The 19464-nt window shown below is 41.9% G+C and overlaps 1 protein-coding gene across 9 annotated transcripts in view; it reads left to right on the forward strand.

Annotated features, from left to right (window-relative positions):
• Nucleotides 1-19464, forward strand: part of ETNPPL (ethanolamine-phosphate phospho-lyase) — a 41208-nt gene that overhangs the window by 14948 nt on the left and 6796 nt on the right. For 4 of the 9 annotated variants that reach the window (XM_030313282.2, XM_032592923.1, XM_030313283.1 and 1 more), the window contains exons 10-12: nucleotides 801-890; nucleotides 1332-1462; nucleotides 3542-3609. In XM_030313282.2, coding sequence (XP_030169142.1) covers nucleotides 801-890; nucleotides 1332-1462; nucleotides 3542-3609 — 289 coding nt within the window. Of the gene's footprint in view, nucleotides 1-800; nucleotides 891-1331; nucleotides 1463-3541; nucleotides 3610-5226; nucleotides 5627-19464 lie in introns of those variants that run through there. The other 5 variants (XM_030313288.1, XM_030313289.1, XM_030313286.1 and 2 more) reach the window with 3 other exon arrangements.

A 19464-nucleotide genomic window follows, 5' to 3' on the forward strand; every position in this document is an offset into this window, starting at 1 on the left:
ACTGAAAAACATAAAAAACAAAATTTGTTCTTAATCCAGAACCCTGATATCACCACTGTTAACTTTTGGGTGTATACCTTTCTTGACTTTTATACTTCAATAAATAAATAAATAAATAAATAAAGCAGGTATAATTTCAGCCTGTAAAAGATGAGAAGAAGGAACTTAAAGTAACTCTAAATAATTTTTCAAAAATTATTGAAAATGACATCCTGGAGGGGCGCCTGGATGGCTCAGTAGGTTAATCATCCAACTGCGGCTCAGATCATGATCTCAAGGTTCATGGGTTTGAGCCCCACATTGGGCTCTCTGCCTTAACATGGAACCCGCTTCTGAGCTCTGTCTGTACCCCCTTCTCCCTTTGCTCCTCCCCCACTCATTCTCTCTCTCTCAAAAATAAACATTAAATAAATAAATAAATAAATAAATAAATAAATAAATAAAATGACATCCCGGAAAACTTGATATTTTTCATAGATATATATAAACTTTACATATTTATCATCATTAATGTCCTGAGAAGCTAAGTAGTATGAGAAGGTTATTTTTAAGACTTTTCTTTTACAATTAAATAAAGAAAAAAAAAAAGCTGGATGAGAAAAACAACTTGGTTCAAAAACTAGAAAGACCTGTGACAGTGGGTTGGTATCTTGGGTTAGTTAGAATCACTAACAGTTACCCCTACAGGGAATCATATCCAGCTTCAAATGAAAATGAGGTTTGGGGACAATGTTAATCTTTTGTGACAGTGCAGTGTCTGATAGAGTATCTGTCAAGTTTTCTTTCTTTACCTTCCTCAGGGGCATTGGCCTGTTTATTGGAATTGACTTGGTGAAAGACCAGCAGAAAAGGACCCCCGCCACAGATGAGGCTCAACATGTCATCTACAAGTAAATACACCCCCACACCTGACTGGTGTCCTGGCTTGAAAGATGCCCCTCCCCCCCCCCCATTTGAAAGCTTCCTTTACTTCCTCCCACCTCTGCAAATAAGGGAAGTTTGAGACACGTGCATGAGAATATTGAACTGCTCTGTGTTCACATCATTCTTTTTTTTCTTTTCTTTTCTTTTCTTTTTCTCTCTAGAGAGGGAGGGAACCTTTTTGCAAGCGGGGGAGGGGAAGAGAGCGAGGGAGACAGAGCATCCCAAGCAGGTTCTGTGCGATCAGTGTGGAGCCCAATGCGGGGCTGGATCTCTCGACCCCGAGATCATGACCAGAGCTGAAATCAAGAGTCGATGCTTAACTGAGCCACCCAGGCACCCCTACATCATTCTTAAATAATCTTAGTTACCACTTGTGTGCACTCACATATATTTCCTGCACTAATTAGGATGAAAGAAAAGCAAGTGCTTCTCAGTGCCGACGGACCTCATAGAAATGTGCTTAAAATAAAACCACCTATGTGCTTCACTGAAGAAGATGCCAAGTTTATGGTGGACCAACTCGATGAGATTCTAACAGGTCTGTTCACAGATGTTTAAGATGCCACCCTGTCCCACACCCAGTCATACATGACTGTGCTTGTTCTTCATGAGAGAAGTGAAGGCAGTTGGAAATGAACATATGACTTTGTATATAGAACTAGAAAAAGAAAATAATAACTATGTAGACTCTTAGTTAAATCAAAAATTTCTGTTTGCACTCCCATAACTACAGATCTAGGTTTTTAAGGAACTGACACAATTTTATTTTTATTGGTTCTCACTTTTTTTTAAGTTTATTTTATTTATTTTTGACAGAGAGAGAGAGAGAGTGGAGGAGGGGCAGAGAGCAAGGGAGAGAGAGAAAATACCAAGCCCCAACTCAGAGCTCGATCCCACAAACTGTGAGATCATGACCTGAGCTGAAATCAAGAGTTGGACACTTAACCGACTGAGCCACCCAGGCACCCTTATCTGTTTTTGCTTTTCAAAAACTGCATGTCTGCATTGTACTATGCACCACAGACGCGGGAGGATATGGTATTTCGGCATTGTACCATGAAAATGCGAGAAACGTTATTAATAAAAATTACAGGTTACAGGTCAACAGTTATTTGCTATATGCTGAACCATTTGACTTGTCTATTTTACTTATTACATTTAACTTTTGAGGGTTTTTTTTTTTTTTTTTTTTTGCCATTCAGAATTATCCCTGTCATAGGAATTTAGCTTTTGCTTACCTATATTATATAATTCGGTAGGTTAATTTGTTTTTCTGTGATGAGCATAAACTGAGATTGAAAGTAAACTAGGAATGTATGGGGCGCCTGGGTGGCTCAGTCGGTTAAGCGTCCGACTTCAGCTCAGGTCACGATCTCACGGTCCGTGAGTCCGAGAGTTCGAGCCCCGCGTTGGGCTCTGGGCTGATGGCTCAGAGCCTGGAGCCTGCTTCCGATTCTGTGTCTCCCTCTCTCTCTGCCCCTCCCCCATTCATGCTCTGTCTCTCTCTGTCTCAAAAATAAATAAACGTTAAAAAAAAAAAAAGAAAGTAAACTAGGAATGTAAAAACCATGTTGAAACACATAACGTACTGTCCAACGTTAAGATATTTTGGGGTTGCTTTAGTTATATCTTTAAGATTGAACTTCTCTGCTCCCTTCTCAGATGTTTGGGGTTAGGGTAAAGCTGAGAAGCCAGGAATAACAGAGCATACAACATAGATGATCGATCTTGGAAAAGTTGAGAGTCAGCCCAAGTTATTTGTGATGTAGTCACTGTCTTTGGACCAAGGGCACACTCACACTCACCCCTGGCACACTTTTCTCACACACTGCATTAACGCGGGTCCTTCTGAAGGGCCGGGTGGAAGAGTGTAGGATAGGCAAATCTGTCACCATTGCTTCAAAGTCACCTCAGAGCTGGAGCATTACTGACGGTGGGTCAAAGAATTTCCTTTGAAAATTTTTTTTAACGTTTATTTTTATTTTTGAGACAGAGAGAGACAGAGCATGAATGGGGGAGGGTCAGAGAGAGGGAGACACAGAATCTGAAACAGGCTCCAGGTTCTGAGCTGTCAGCACAGAGTCCGACGTGGGCTCGAACCCACGGACCGCGAGATCATGACCTGAGCCGAAGTCGGCCACTTAACCGACTGAGCCACCCAGGCGCCCCGAATTTCCTTTGAATAATGTGAAGGAGGCATACCTAGCAGGTTCAGTGCCACTTGTAAATGATAATGATGGAATGTTGCAATAAAAGTTTCAAAGCCGCAATTCTAATAGTGACATGTTTTAAACACATTACATTTACTTCTTGATTCTTCATGAAGCGTACTTCTATAGATACCACAAATGTTTTTTTAAAATTTTTTCAATGTTTATTTATTTTTGAGAGAGAGAGAGAGAGAGAGCAAGAGGGGGAGGGACACAGAGAGAGGGAGACACAGAATCTGAAGCTGTCAGCATAGAGTCTGATGCAGGGCTCGAACTCAGGGACTGCGAAATCATGACCTGAGCTGAAGTTGGATGCTTAACCGACTGAGCCACCCAGGGCCCCCAAAAATGTTTTTTTAAATATTTTATGTTATCCTGTCTTCTCCACTATATCTCCCTTGATGTAGTTGTGGAAGAAGCCATCGGAGCCAAAAGTGAGAGTATGACCTCTGAGAATACTCCGTGCAGAACAAAGGTAAGAGTCTGCTACTCTGTTTTTAGAGGAAAAGGTTAAAACTTTGGAAAATTAACTGAAAGGAATGCAAATTAAAAAAAAAAAACTGTACAATAATTTTTAGAATAAAATCCACCTTTGCTAGGGTTGGCTTACTGTTGCAATTTTGAGCGCACAATTAAATTTCAAGGCAAGCATCCTACCACTTGAAAGGAATAAAACCAAAGAACCATTATTACTGGATCACTCCCATACCCTCCTTCCAAAAAAAAACTCCTCCAGCCTGCAAAGAGGGCCTTCAAAATAAAAAGAGAAATGATTAAAAATGTCCTAAGCATCCTCCTGTTGGAGGGTCACCTGACGCTGCCTCGGATTCCCGCACACCATTATTTTTTTTTTAAATGTTTATTTATTTTTGAGAGAGACAGAGTGTGAGCAGGGGAGGGGCAGAGAGAGAGGGAGACACAGAATCTGAAGCAGGCTCCAGGCTCTGAGCTGTCAGCACAGAGCCCGACGCGGGGCTAGAACTCACAAACCATGAGATCATGACCTGAGCCGAAGTCAGACGCTTAACCGACTGAGCCACCCAGGCGCCCCACTGCACATCACTCTTTAAAAGCAGCAGAAGCGTTAGCAGGGTGGCTCCAAAATGCCAGGGTTTGGTCCTGAAGTGAACTAAAGTATAAACTTCAAATTCTGGGGCCTGAGAACCATCTGGCACCAAGTGGCCTAGTTTCTGCATTTGATGTGCTTCCAGCAGAGGGCCTTTCCATTCTCTCCCTGAGCCGCCCAGGGTGTGAGAAAGTGCTCCCCAGCTCAGGAAACAGAGAGGCAAAAACTTGAGAGGCTTTGTTGCATAATTTGCTATTTGTTTATGACTTGGACACACAAAGGAACACTCAGTGCCTCGAAGCCGCCCGCACATACGGCACCCTCAGCAAGGTCCTTCTCATGGAAAAACATTAGGCCCTTTGAGAGAAAATGGTTTGCTAACAGGACTGCTTCTGTTTCTTGGTGGAACACAAACCGATTCTAGAAATCAATTCTTACCTGCAATTTAAGAGCAGCTTGTCAAGGCTAGGACAGAATCGTAGCTGAGAACTGAGCAAGCATTGAAAAGGAGCCTACAAAAAAGGGAGTTCTCAATGAGAATCGGATGCTAGAGTTAGCGAACACGTTTCTGAAATTTTGGCTTGGAGTCGCAGATTTTTTTTTAATTTTGTTAATGTTCATTTATTTTTGAGAGGGAAGCAGAGAGAGAGAGAGAGAGAGAAAATGAGAAGAAAATGGAATGGGGAGGGGCAGAGAGCGCAGGAGACACAGAATCCGAAGCAGGCTCCAGGCTCTGAGCTAGCAGCACAGAGCCCCATGCGGGGCTTGAACCCACAAACTGTGAGATCATGACCTGAGCTGAGGTCGGACACTTAACCGACCCAGCCACCCAGGCGCCCCTGGAGTCCCAGATTTTATGCTGACCTCACATTTCAAAGGTCCACAGAAGATACTCACCAGGGTTAGAGAGGAACAGCCAGTGTCATAGTGTCCTGTTTGCCTGCTGGCCTGTTGAGTCGGCCCTGCAGAGGCCGGGCGGCTCGGAGGGGGGCGCGCCTGCTGAGTGCGCCTGCGCCTGTCTTGCAGATGCCTAACGAAGCACAGTCGGAATTGCTCAGTGAAGGCACCTCGGATCCCAGAGAAAATCCCAGCCGAAAGAGAAATGGATTGTGCACAGATAAGCACTCGCTGCTCAGTAAGAGGCTCAAGACATGAGAGATTAACATTTTAAAGCAGGATAAATATCCAGGGTTATAGAGAATGAATGGAAGTGTCTCTTCGGTTAGTACCTGTGTTGTACCCTCTAACAGTAGAATTTGCATTTCATTTAGATGTGTAAATAAAAAGGTAACAGAGTGAAAAGAATAAGCCAAGTGAAAATCAAACCATGTCAAGATTATTAGTTCAGCCTCTAGCCTGTTAATTCCCTACTTGCGATTTCTGAAAGTACTTTATTTATTCTACTAAACTTATGCTTCAAACTGAATATTAAGTTGGTGGTTTTACTTCTCATGTGTTAATGTTTGAAATGAGAGAGCAAAGTACAATAGGTTCCTTAACTTTAGAGACGTGGTGCCTTAAAATATGAATGAATCATTCTTTATTGATTTAATTTATATATATTTTGGGGCTATAATCAAAGATAATGTAAACCAAAACATTTTTACTAGAAAAGCGTACCCTTGTTTTGCACAGAACACTGGGGGTGGTAAAAATCAAAGCCATTTGGAAAAAATCACATACAGCAAATGTTAAGAAGCAAATGGATAAATCAGGGGCACCTGGGTGGCTTAGTTGGGTAAGCATCCAACTCTTGGTTTCAGCTCAGGTCTTGATCTCACAGTTTGTGAGTTCAAGGTGTGCATCCGGCTCTGCGTTGACAGCACGCAGCCTGCTTGAGATTTTGTCTCCTTCTCTCTCTGCCTCTCCCTCACTCATGCAAACCCTCTGTCTCAGAAATAAATAAACATTTTTTTTAAAAAAAGAAGTAAATGGATAAATCAGACTTCTGGCAGAGGACTAGGTAAATCAAGATCTTGTGGAGTCATGGTGGGGGCCTGGCGGCAGCAAAGAACACAAGAAATATATTCAGAAACACAAAGATGTAGCTGGACCGGCAGCAGTAGTCAAAGCACTGTGCTCAGTGAGGAGACCTCAGCTCTAAGTCAGGTTGTGACGCCTTGTCCGCTCATTTACCTGGCAGTTAGGAAATTAACTTCCATCCAATCATCTTCCTTTCTCATCAAGTTTATCAGTACCCAGCACACTCCCACACACACAAGAGAGGGAGCTTTGGGCACACGTGCCCACGTACAAACACACACACACACACACACACACACACACACACTTCTAACCACACATTGCAAAGGGAAGTGAGGAAATATGGGACCTCCAGATTCTCTTTGCAACATGCTGATATCGTGAGACATTCCCTTGGAGGCCAATATACTGAACTTGGAAGAAATTTGAATTTTAGTATTTTAGTACTGACTTCCCATTATCTCTCTATTGCCTTCCTAATACTTATTAAACTTTGTATTTTGGGTTTTGTTGCATAAGAAAGAGAGAATAATTCTGCTGTGGCTGTTTCATGATAACTGAGAGGGATGTTGAGAGGAAAATGTAAAATCTTCCTTTCTGAGTTTGTCATTAATTAAAAAGCTATTTAAAAAAGCAAAGTCTCAGTGTTAAATACTTTTTTCCTCCTAAAAATATAATTGACCCTGTGGATTCTGGCTGGATAATGCTGAGGTTGGTTCCCAGGAGCTGGCAAAGAGGAGGGGGTATAGAGATATCTGTGGTTGGCTTCTAAGGAGCACATCATCAGATCTTTCACAACACAGGTCAACACCCCTATAAGCACCCTCTCATGGGCATGCTCAGTGTTTGTTCTCTTTTCTCATTGCAGAAGGCAAAAGCAACCCATACCCGCGTTATATGTTTCCAAGTATAAAATAGAAAATTAAGACTTTATTCTTTGATATACTCCCACTCTTCTTCCTTGCCTATAAATTAGATTTCCATAATAAGGAGGAGAGATCTGGAAATAAATGACATGTTCCTGGATGTAACAGAGACTACCTGTGTGTGAGGTTCCTGGTAATCCCTTGATTTCCGTGATGTCACGATTGGGTGTCAGTTTGGGTCCTCTGGGTCTCTAGATTGAGTCCCAAGATAGTTGAAAGTGCAAGAGATGGCTTGGGGGTAACTCCTGTGAAAGATAAAAAAGCAAAGAAGCAGTAGTCAGGAAAAGCTTTCAGGTCTGACATGTATGAAAAGAGAAGAGTCAGAGGGAAGATTTGAGCAGGAAGAGCCTGGACTGAGATGCAGCTCTGTGAAAAGTCTCTGCCAGTGCACGGCTTGCCCATAAAGAACTGCTGGGCAGAGATGACCGGGCCCTGGTAGCCCTACTGTCTCCCCTCACTGGCTGGGAGCTCCCAGGGAACACGTATCCAGCTTGAATGCTGCTGTGGATCTTGAAGATGCTGTAGCTAGCGGCCGTCGGCTGACTGCACTCCTCACCACAGGCTCCCTCTTGAAGGGAAACGGAGCAGCACACCCATGGCTGCCACAGTCTGCCCCTTGTACCACATGGATCCACTTGCCCACACATCTGGGGAGCAGCTCTTCAGCGATTCCTTAGTGCATCTCTCTTCCTCAGGGGAGACTTAGAAGAGTGAGCTTCGTGGAGCAAACTACAACTCCTGTCACTGCAAGTAGTCTCAGGGCCACAACCGGTACTCATCATCTCCCTTCTCCACTACTGACATTCCACTCACCTTTGGCCATCACTTCTGGACGTCCTAGTAGGGGTGTGTCTCAAACCCTCATTCCTCTGGAAACTATGCCCTTCTCAAGCCAGGGCTGAGGCACTATCCATTCACAGCTACAATTAGACAAGGAGTACCAAGAGATATCAAAGTGTACCATCTGAGTTTCACAGATGTCCTGCCTCCCCCGCTGTGGAACAGCAGTGCTACCTCCTCCTACAGATAAAGGTCAATTAACTCTGCCAATATGGTGACTCCAACTCCTGCTTTCTAGATGCAAGGCGTCCAAGGTCCTCATGCGTCAGTTGGAGCTTACAGTTTAGTGGAACTCTGACTTTGTCCCTCCCCAAAAGTACACCCCTTTGGGGACCAGAGGCTCCAATGCTACAGATTCCAAAGCTGTAGGGATAGGAAAAACAAAATTCTTCACTGAGTCATCGATGGTAAGTGGGGCCATTCCTGATTTCACCCCTTGGATCTAGGATCCTCCTGGGGACACACAGTGCCTTATGGAGGTCCCTGACTGGGTGCAGATACTGCCATCTGAAGGATAGCACCCCATCCTTACAGAGTATGACCTTTAAGTGGGCTCCTTAGCTGTACCTTTATTCGGGAAGGGCATTCCAATGCTCTACCAGAGTGGCAGCTTCTGGATAATGTAAATGTAATACAACCAGCCTATTTCATGGTCATGGGCCCGCCCTACCCATTTTCATTGTAAAGTGGGTTCCCCTTTGAATGATATTTTGTGGGATTCCATGTGTCTCAGGCACTCTATAAGCCCCTAGATTGTGGTTATAGCTTAGGCTCTGTAAGTAGGAGACCCAAAGGCAAACCCATACCCTAAATAGATGTCTATTCCTGTGCAAATAAACCACTGGCTCTTCCGGGACTGAAGGGGCCCAATGTAGTCAATTTGTCACCAAGAGGCCAGTTGATCTCAAGGGATAGTGTCATGTCAGGGACTCACTCTTGGTCTCTGCTGTAGGCAGATTAGGTATTCAGAAGGGGCAATAGTTACATCTGTCTTGGCAAGTGGGAGTCCATGCTGTGGGCCAACACATTGCCTCCATCTCTGCCATTATGACCACTCTGCCCATGTACCCACTTTGCCTTTTGTGAAGTGGCTAATGTCAACTAGCCAAGTCATTTTGTCTGCTTGGTTGTGCAGTACCTCTTCCATGGTGGGTGCTTCTTGGTGGATGTTAACAGGTGATACAAAAACGTTTTAACATGTGGTGTTTACTCCATGTATTCATTCCTGTGCCTTTACCCATTATCCCCTTTGTCACAGGCTCTGACACTTTCTTTCAGGCTCCTGACCAGCTGACCAGGCCATTCACCACTGCTCATGAATCCATACACATGCTCACCTCACTTCTCCTTTACACACCAAGTGGATGATCTGACGCACCACTCAAAGTTCTACCATTGGAAATTTTTCCCTTGCCACTGTCTTTCAAGGCCACCATTGTGTGTATCTATAATGTGGCCATCATCCCCTTTACTGAAATGATAGATCCCTGATTCTTGGTAGGGTTCATCTCCCACCTTCTTGAGCAAACATGTCTTACAGAGGCTTCTAATATACTAGCATACTCTAGGATACTATATAGTGTATTCCAGTATATTACCTCTCTTCCTACAAGATCAGAACGATGTCATCTGTAATGAGTCACTGGTATTCTTCAGAATGCCCAGATAGTCCAGATCTCTTGAGGCTACGTTATGACAGAGGGCAGGAGAGTTGACGTTAGCTCTGGAGCGGAAGTGTAAAGAAAGAATAGCATCAGTTCCAAAAGAAGGCAAACTGTTTCTGGTGTTTTTTTTCTAAATGGGTTAAAATAAACATATTCCCCAAATTAATGACCACATATCATGTACTTGAGGCCTTAGTCACCTGCTCTAGCAACACCACCACGTCTAGCACTGCAGCTGCAATTGGGGCTACTGCTTGGTTGAGTCTGCAATAGTGTAAAGTCACTTCCCAGTTATCACCTGGTTTCTGTAGAAGCCAAGTCAGCTAGTTAAGAGGGGAAATGATAGGAACAGCCACCCCTACATCCTTTAGACTTTTAAGAGCAGCACCAATCTCCACCATCAATACCCAGAATATGATATTGTCTTTGACTTATCATCTTGGTAGGAGAGAGTGAGGGCAGGTGTGTAGAAGGGCAGTCAGAGGCTTCCACCTGGCCTTCTCCACTATGATAGCTCTTACTCCACAGGTCAAGGACCCAGTGTGAAGGTTACTCCAACTGCCAAGTATGTCCAGCCGAATCATACTTTTGGGGACTGGGAGAACAGCCACAGGTGTCCTTTACTAGTGAAGCCTTAAAGAGCAGTGAGTGTTCGGGGCTCCTGGGAGGCTCAGTCGGTTAACATCCGACTTCGGCTCAAGTCATGATCTCATGACTTGTGAGTTTGTGAGTTTGAGCCCCACATCAGGCTCTGTGCTGACAGCTCGGAGCCTGGAGCCTGCTTCGGATTCTGTGTCTCCCACTCTCTTTGCCCCTCCCCCACTCATGCTCTGTCTCAAAAACAAATAAACAAACAAACAAAAAAAAACAAATAAACATTAAAAAATTTAAAAATAAAAAGAGCAGTGAGTTTTCCTGCCTACATCCTTCTAATAAGACTTGATACTCACCTAAGTGGGAAGACTTCCTTTGTGGGCTGTATAGGCAAGCAGATATACAGGCTTTATACTGGGCTCTTTGTAAAGAGGAAGGAGATGGGTGTTCCTCAGGGAGAGAAAGAAAAAAGCTCAAATTCCAAGGATATCAAGCTGAAGTAGAAGTGGGGAAAATTCAAGACCTCCTGATGGCTCTGAAGCAAGGAATCTATGCTTTGATGAGTCTACATTTTGTTAGTTCACTCAGAGATATTTGATATATTTTTAGTGCCATAGCAAATAACATCGTTTTTTAAATTTCATTTTCCACGTATTCCTGGCATTTAGAAATAAAGTTGATTTTTGCATATTGACTTTATTTCAGCAAACTTGCTAAACTTACTTGCAAATTCCAAACGTTTGTCCATTCTTTTGGATTTATACATATATAATATTTCATCTGAGAGTACAGTTTTACTTATTCCTTTGTGATGCCTGTGTATTTTCCATCAATGCTCCAGTCTTCTCTTTATGGAATTCCTTTAATTATGTGTTCTCTTAAAGCCACTTTACATTATCCTTTGGATTTCATTGTTGACTTCCTTCACATCAATAACCACTATATGTTTTGTTATATCATTTTATTGCATTTTACATTTTTTCTATATTTTCCCCAAGTTTTTATTTTGAAAAATTTTCAACCTTCAAGTAAGCTTCGTATAGTAATGCAAATTCTATATATCCTTCACCTGGATTCACCAATTGTAATATTTTGTTCCACTTAGTTTTCTGGCTATATACTATTACACACAAACTTTTTGGCTTTGGCTAAGCCATTTGAGCCATATGAGATTTAGTTGCTGATATCAAGTCAACTTACCTTAAATATTTCACCTTGTTTTCCCCCCTAAGCAAAGGAATTCTCCTATAAATCAATTATCATATTAGAGATATTCAGCATTAATTTATAACATTATCTAATATTCAACTCCTATCCAAATTTCCTAAACTGTGTCAATACTGTCCTTTATAAGCCTTTTTTTTTTTTAATTCAGAAACCTATCAAGGATCCTGCGAAGCATTTAGTTGTCACTTCTGTTTAGTCTTTTTTAATCTAGAATATTTCCCCATTTTTTTTCTCTCATCACATTGGCATTTTTGAAGATTCCAAGCCAGTTGGACGTGTTGTAGAATGTTTTTCAATTTGAACTTGTATAATTTTCCTCATGACTAAATTCACATTAAACATTTTGGCAGAAATATTACATGGGTGATACACTCAGATTTATTTTCAAATGTGAAACTAATCTGAAATTAACTCAACTTCATCATGATGCATTGTTTTATATATAGACTATATGTAGAATTCTATATACATGCATTATATATTTTATATTATATTTACATTCATACATAGAATTTGAGAGAGAGATATCTCAAATATATATGTGTGCAAAAGTCCTAAACTAAATTCTGGCAAACCAAATATTTATTTATTAAAATCCAATAATGCAATATTGACTGGAATCTTTATCTTCTTCCTGTTCAATACAGAGACTTCAGAATATTTTTTTTTCATTTATCTCTCTAAATGTTACTGTTTTGTGTTATAAGTCTATAATTTTAGGCATATATATGTGTATATACATATGAATGATGTTTTATATATGTATTTTCAGTTGTTCTTCATTTCTTTCTTCCCCCTTCAATTATTTTCCTTTTTTCTTATAGAACAGTCTTTTAGTATTTCCTTCGGAGTGGATCTTTGGTACAGCTCTTTTGTTTGATCAGTGGATAAACTGTAGGCCATAAATGACTGAATGAAGTACCCCCCATCCTTAGAGGCAAAGCCTGGACTGGCAGCCATGTAACTCTCACCCCTGGGCTAGTGCTTTTATCTTCACATCATTTTGTTTGTTTATTTTTAAACGTGTCTTTATTTATTTTGAGAGAGAGAGATAGAGAACAAGTGGGGGAGTGGCAGAGAGAGGGAGACAGAGAATCCCAAGCAGGTTCCATGCTGTTCAGCTCAGACCCCAATGTGGGGCTCAAACTCACAAACTGCGAGATCATGACCTGAGCCAAAATCTACAGACACTCAACCGACTGAACCACCCAGGGGCCCCTCTTCCACATCATTTATTTTATTTTATTTTTTATTATTTTTTTTAATATATGAAGTTTATTGTCAAATTGGTTTCCATACAACACCCAGTGCTCATCCCAACAGGTGCCCTCCTCAATACCCATCAGCCACCCTCCCCGCCCTCCCACCCCCCAGCAACCCTCAGTTTGTTCTCAGTTTTTAAGAGTCTCTTATGCTTTGGCTCTCTTCCACTCTAACCTCTTTTTTTGTTTGTTTTTTTTTTTCCTTCCCCTCCCCCATGGGTTTCTGTTAAGTTTCTCAGGATCCACATAAGAGTGAAACCATATGGTATCTGTCTTCCTCTGTATGGCTTATTTCACTTAGCATCACACTCTCCAGTTCCATCCATGTTGCTACAAAGGGCCGTATTTCATTCTTTCTCATTGCCACGTAGTACTCCATTGTGTATATAAACCACAATTTCTTTATCCATTCATCAGTTGATGGACATTTAGGCTCTTTCCATAATTTGGCTATTGTTGAGAGTGCTGCTATAAACATTGGGGTACAAGTGCCCCTATGCGTCAGTACTCCTGTATCCCTTGGGTAAATTCCTAGCAGTGCTATTGCTGGGTCAGAGGGTAGGTCTATTTTTAATTTTTTGAGGAACCTCCACACTGTTTTCCAGAGCGGCTGCACCACCAACAGTGCAAGAGGGTTCCTGCATTCCCACCAACAGTGCAAGAGGGTTCCTGTTTCTCCACATCCTCTCCAGCATCTATAGTCTCCTGATTTGTTCATTTTGGCCACTCTGACTGGCATGAGGTGATATCTGAGTCTGGTTTTGATTTGTATTTCCCTGATGAGGAACGATGAGCATCTTTTCATGTGCCTGTTGGCCATCCAGATGTCTTCTTTAGAGAAGTGTCTATTCATGTTTTCTGCCCATTTCTTCACTGGGTTATTTGTTTTTTGGGCGTGGAATTTGGTGAGCTCTTTATAGGTTTTGGATTCTAGCCCTTTATCCGATATGTCATTTGCAAATATCTTTTCCCATTCCGTTGGTTGCCTTTTAGTTTTGTTGATTGTTTCCTTTGCTGTGCAGAAGCTTTTTATCTTCATGAGGTCCCAATAGTTCATTTTTGCTTTTAATTCCCTTGCCTTTGGGGATGTGTCAAGTAAGAAATGGCTACGGCTGAGGTCAGAGAGGTCTTTTCCTTTTTTCTCCTCTAGGGTTTTGATGGTTTCCTGTCTCACATTCAGGTCCTTTATCCATTTTGAGTTTATTTTTGTGAATGGTGTGAGAAAGTGGTCTAGTTTCAACCTTCTGCATGTTGCTGTCCAGTTCTCCCAGCACCATTTGTTAAAGAGACTGTCTTTTTTCCATTGGATATTCTTTCCTGCTTTATCAAAGATGAGTTGGCCATACTTTTGTGGGTCTAGTTCTGGGGTTTCTATTCTATTCCATTGGTCTATGTGTCTGTTTTTGTGCCAATACCATGCTGTCTTGATGATTAAAGCTTTGTAATAAAGGCTAAAGTCTGGGATTGTGGTGCCTCCTGCTGTGGTCGTCTTCTTCAAAATTACTTTGGCTATTCGGGGCCTTTTGTGGTTCCATATGAATTTTAGGATTGCTTGTTCTAGTTTTGAGAAGAATGCTGGTGCAATTTTGACTGGGATTGCATTGAATGTGTAGATAGCTTTGGGTAGTATTGACATTTTAACAATATTAGTCTTCCAACCCATGAGCACGGAATGTTTTTCCATTTCTTTATATCTTCTTCAATTTCCTTCATAAGCTTTCTATAGTTTTCAGCACACAGATCTTGTACATCTTTGGTCAGATTTATTCCTAGGTATTTTATGTTTCTTGGTGCAGTTGTGAATGGGATCAGTTTCTTTATTTGTCTTTCTGTTGCTTCATTATTAGTGTATAAGAATGCAACTGATTTCTGTACATTGATTTTGTATCCTGAAGCTTTGCTAAATTCATGTATCAGTTCTAGCAGACTTTTGGTGGAGTCTATCGGATTTTCCATGTATAATATCATGTGATCTGCAAAAAGTGAAAGCTTGACTTCATCGTTGCCAATTTTGATGCCTTTGATTTCCTTTTGTTCTCTGATTGCTGATGCTAGAACTTCCAGCACTATGTTAAACAACAGCGGTGAGAGTGGGCATCCCTGTCGTGTTCCTGATCTCAGGGAAAAAGCTCTCAGTTTATCCCCATTGAGGATGATGTTAGCTGTGGGCTTTTCATAAATGGCTTTTATGATCTTTAAGTATGTTCCTTCTATCCCGACTTTCTCGAGGGTTTTTATTAAGAAACGTTGCTGAATTTTGTCAAATGCTTTTTCTGCATCGATTGACAGGATCATATGGTTCTTATCTTTTCTTTTATTAATGTGATGTATGACGTTGATTGATTTGCAAATGTTGAACCAGCCCTGCATCCCAGGAATGAATCCCACTTGATCATGGTGAATAATTCTTTTTATATGCTGTTGAATTCAATTTGCTAGTATCTTATCGAGAATTTTTGCATCCATAGTCATCAGGGATATTGGCCTGTAGTTCTCTTTTTTTACTGGGTCTCTGGTTTAGGAATCTAAACGTAACTGGTTTAGGAATCAAAGTAATACTGGCTTCATAGAATGAGTCTGGAAGTTTTCCTTCCCTTTCTATTTTCGGGAATAGCTTGAGAAGGATAGGTATTATCTCTGCTTTAAACGTCTGGTAGAACTCCCCTGGGAAGCCATGTGGTCCTGGACTCTTATTTGTTGGGAGATTTTTGATAACTGATTCAATTTCTTCGCTGGTTATGGGTCTGTTCAAGCTTTCTATTTCCTCCTGATTGAGTTTTGGAAGTGTGTGCATGTTTAGGAATTTGTCCATTTCTTCCAGGTTGTCCAGTTTGTTGGCATATAGTTTTTCATAGTATTCCCTGATAATTGCTTGTATTTCTGAGGGATCGGTTGTAATAATTCCATTTTCATTCATGATTTTATCTATTTGGGTCATCTCCCTTTTCTTTTTGAGAAGCCTGGCTAGAGGTTTGTCAATTTTGTTTATTTTTTCAAAAAACCAACTCTTGGTTTCATTGATCTGCTCTACAGTTTTTTTTAGATTCTATATTGTTTATTTCTGCTTTGATCTTTATTATTTCCCTTCTTCTGCTAGGTTTGGGTGTCTTTGCTGTTCTGCTTCTATTTCCTTTAGGTGTGCTGTTAGATTTTGTATTTGGGATTTTTCTTGTTTGTTGAGATAGGCCTGGATTGCAATGTATTTTCCTCTCAGGACTGCCTTCGCTGCATCCCAAAGCATTTGGATTGTTGTATTTCCATTTTCGTTTGTTTCCATATATTTTTAAATTTCCTCTCTAATTGCCTGGTTGACCCATTCATTCTTTAGTAGGGTGTTCTTTAACCTCCATGCTTTTGGAGGTTTTCCAGACTTTTTCCTGTGGTTGATTTCAAGCTTCATAGCATTGTGGTCTAAAAATATGCATGGTATGATCTCAATTCTTGCATACTTATGAAGGGCTGTTTTGTGACCCAGAATGTGATCTATCTTGGAGAATGTTCCATGTGCACTTGAGAAGAAAGTATATTCTGTTGCTTTGGGATGCAGAGTTCTAAATATATCTATCAAGTCCATCTGATCCAATGTACCATTCAGGGCCCTTGTTTCTTTATTGACCGTGTGTCTAGATGATCTATCCATTTCTGTAAGTGGGGTGTTAAAGTCCCCTGCAATTACCACATTCTTATCAATAAGGTTGCTTATGTTTGTGAGTAATTGTTTTATATATTTGGGGGCTCCGGTATTCGGCGCATAGACATTTATAATTGTTAGCTCTTCCTGATGGATAGACCCTGTAATTATTATATAATGCCCTTCTTTATCTCTTGTTACAGCCTTTAATTTAAAGTCTAGTTTGTCTGATATAAGTATGGCTACCCCAGCTCTCTTTTGACTTCCAGTAGCATGATAAATAGTTCTCCATCCCCTCACTTTCAATATGAAGGTGTCCTCAGGTCTAAAATGAGTCTCTTGTAGACAGCAAATAGATGGGTCTTGTTTTTTTATCCATTCTGATACCCTATGTCTTTTGGTTGGCGCATTTAGTCCATTTACATTCAGTGTTATTATAGAAAGATATGGGTTTAGAGTCATTGTGATGTCTGTAGGTTTCATGCTTGTAGCGAGGTCTCTGGTACTTTGTCTCATAGGATCCCCCTTAGGATCTCTTGTAGGGCTGGTTTAGTGGTGATGAATTCCTTCCGTTTTTGTTTGTTTGGGAAGACCTTTATCTCTCCTTCTATTCTAAATGACAGATTTGCTGGATAAAGGATTCTCGGCTGCATATTTTTTCTGTTCATCACATTGAAGATTTCCTGCCATTCCTTTCTGGCCTGCCAAGTTTCAGTAGAGAGATCCGTCACAAGCCTTATCAGTCTCCCTTTATATGTTAGAGCACGTTTATCCCTAGCTGCTTTCAGAATTTTCTCTTTATCCTTGTATTTTGCCAGTTTCACTATGATATGTTGTGCAGATCGATTCAAGTTACATCTGAAGGGAGTTCTCTGTGCCTCTTGGATTTCAATGCCTTTTTCCTTTCCCAGATCTGGGAAGTTCTCAGCTATTATTTCTTCAAGTACACCTTCAGCACTTTTCCCTCTCTCTTCCTCCTCTGGAATACCAATTATGCGTAGATTATTTCTCTTTAGTGCATCACTTAGTTCTCTAATTTTCCCCTCATACTCCTGGATTTTTTTATCTCTCTTTTTCTCAGCTTCCTCTTTTTCCATAATTTTATCTTCCAGTTCACTTATTCTCTCCTCTGCCTCTTCAATCTGAGCTGTGGTTGTCTCCATTTTATTTTGCAGCTCATTTATAGCATTTTTTAGCTCCTCCTGGCTGTTCGTTAGTCCCTTGGTCTCGGTAGCAATAGATTCTCTGCTGTCCTCTATACTGTTTTCAAGCCCAGTGATTAATTTTATGACTATTATTCTAAATTCACTTTCTGTTATATTATTTAAATCCTTTTTGATCAGTTCATTAGCTGTTGTTATTTCCTGGAGATTCTTCTGAGGGGAATTCTTCCGTTTGGTCATTTTGGATAGTCCCTGGAGTGGTGCGGACCTGCAGGGCACTTCCCCTGAGCTGTGGTGTATAACTGGAGTTGGTGGGCGGGGCCGCAGTCCGACCTGATGTCTGCCCCCAGCCCACCGCTGGGGCCACAGTCAGACTGGTGTGTGCCTTCTCTTCCCCTCTCCTAGGGGCGGGATTCACTGTGGGGTGGCGTGGCCTGTCTGGGCTACTTGCACACTGCCAGGCTTGTGGTGCTGGAGATCTGGCGTATTAGCTGGGGTGGATCGGCAAGGTGCACAGGGGCAGGGGGGCAGGCTCAGCTCGCTTTTCCTTCAGAGATCCGCTTCAGGAGGGGCCCTGAGGCACAGGGAGTGAGTCAGACCTGCTGCCAGAGGGATGGATCCGCAGAAGCACAGCCTTGGGTGTTTGCACGGTGCAAGCAAGTTCCCTGACTGGCTCCCTTGGGAATTTTGGCTGGGGGATGGGCGAAGGAGATGGCACTGTTGATCGCCTTTGTTCCCCACCAAGCTGTCGTCCGGGGCTCAACAACTCTCCCTCCCGTTGTCCTCCAGCCCTCCCGTTCTCCAAGCAGAGCTGTTAGCTTATAACCTTCCAGATGTTAAGTCCCGCTTGCTGTCAGAACACACTCCGTCCGGCCCCTCTGCTTTTGCAAGCCAGACTTGGGGGCTCTGCTTTGCCGGTGGGCTGCCCCCCTGCCCCAGCTCCCTCCTGCCAGTCCGTGTAGCTCGCACCGCCTCTCTGCCCTTCCTAGCCTCTTCCATGGGCCTCTCATCTACGCTTGGCTCCAGAGAATCTGTTCTGCTGGTCTTCTGGTGGTTTTCTGGGTTATTTAGGCAAGTGTGGGTGGAATCTAAGTGATCAGCAGGACGCAGTGAGCCCAGCATCCTCCTATGCTGCCATCTCTCTTCCACATCATTTAAAAATCTTGGGGTCAGAGGCATACAAGAGTAATCAATTGACATAGATGGTTGAATCTACTAATGAAATGTTGTAAAACCAGTTAGTTTGATAAATTGGCTTTGAAGTAATAGAAGCAAAAGAAAAACACAGTTTATCAGTCAGTAACAGACACAAAAAATATCAATTAGGAAAACTCACCCAAGCGACACGGTAACAAAGATACAATAATTTTACTAGGTAATATTGACCTGAACATAACAAAACATTGGCCACCAAATGCTGATTTATGCATCCTTGCTATTTTTTATACCAATAACAATATCATCTGTGAACTGAAACACAGCTGCCCCAAGGAAAGTATAAATCCAGGATGCATTTTTTCATTCCCTAGAGAGAAGAAAATTGCAGCAAAGGGGTGCCTGGGTGGCTCAGTCCGTTGAGCGTCCAACTCTTGGTTTCAGCTCAGGTCATGATCTCACAGTTTCATGAGTTCAAGTTCTGAGTCAGGCTCTGCACTGACAGTTGTGGAACCAGTTTGGGATTCTCTCTCTCCCTCTCTCTGTCCTTCCCCCACTCTCACTCTCTCTCTCTCTCTCTCTAAAATAAATAAATAAATAAATTTTAAAAAAAAGAAAGAAAGAAAATTGCAGCAGTAACGCAGGATTTGAAGGGGAAATGAGACTATGGGAGCAGAAAATGCAGATTTAGAAAGCAAAAACTATTTGCAGGGAGCTGTGATCCCTTAACATTTGTTCCTTCAGAACACCCTGAGGATTTGCTGATTGTAACCATGCCCCCTAATGCCTCACCGTAGTTTCTGATCTCCTTGGTATACG

This window comes from Lynx canadensis, chromosome B1, assembly GCF_007474595.2.
Source record: "Lynx canadensis isolate LIC74 chromosome B1, mLynCan4.pri.v2, whole genome shotgun sequence".
Taxonomy (NCBI): domain Eukaryota; kingdom Metazoa; phylum Chordata; class Mammalia; order Carnivora; family Felidae; genus Lynx; species Lynx canadensis.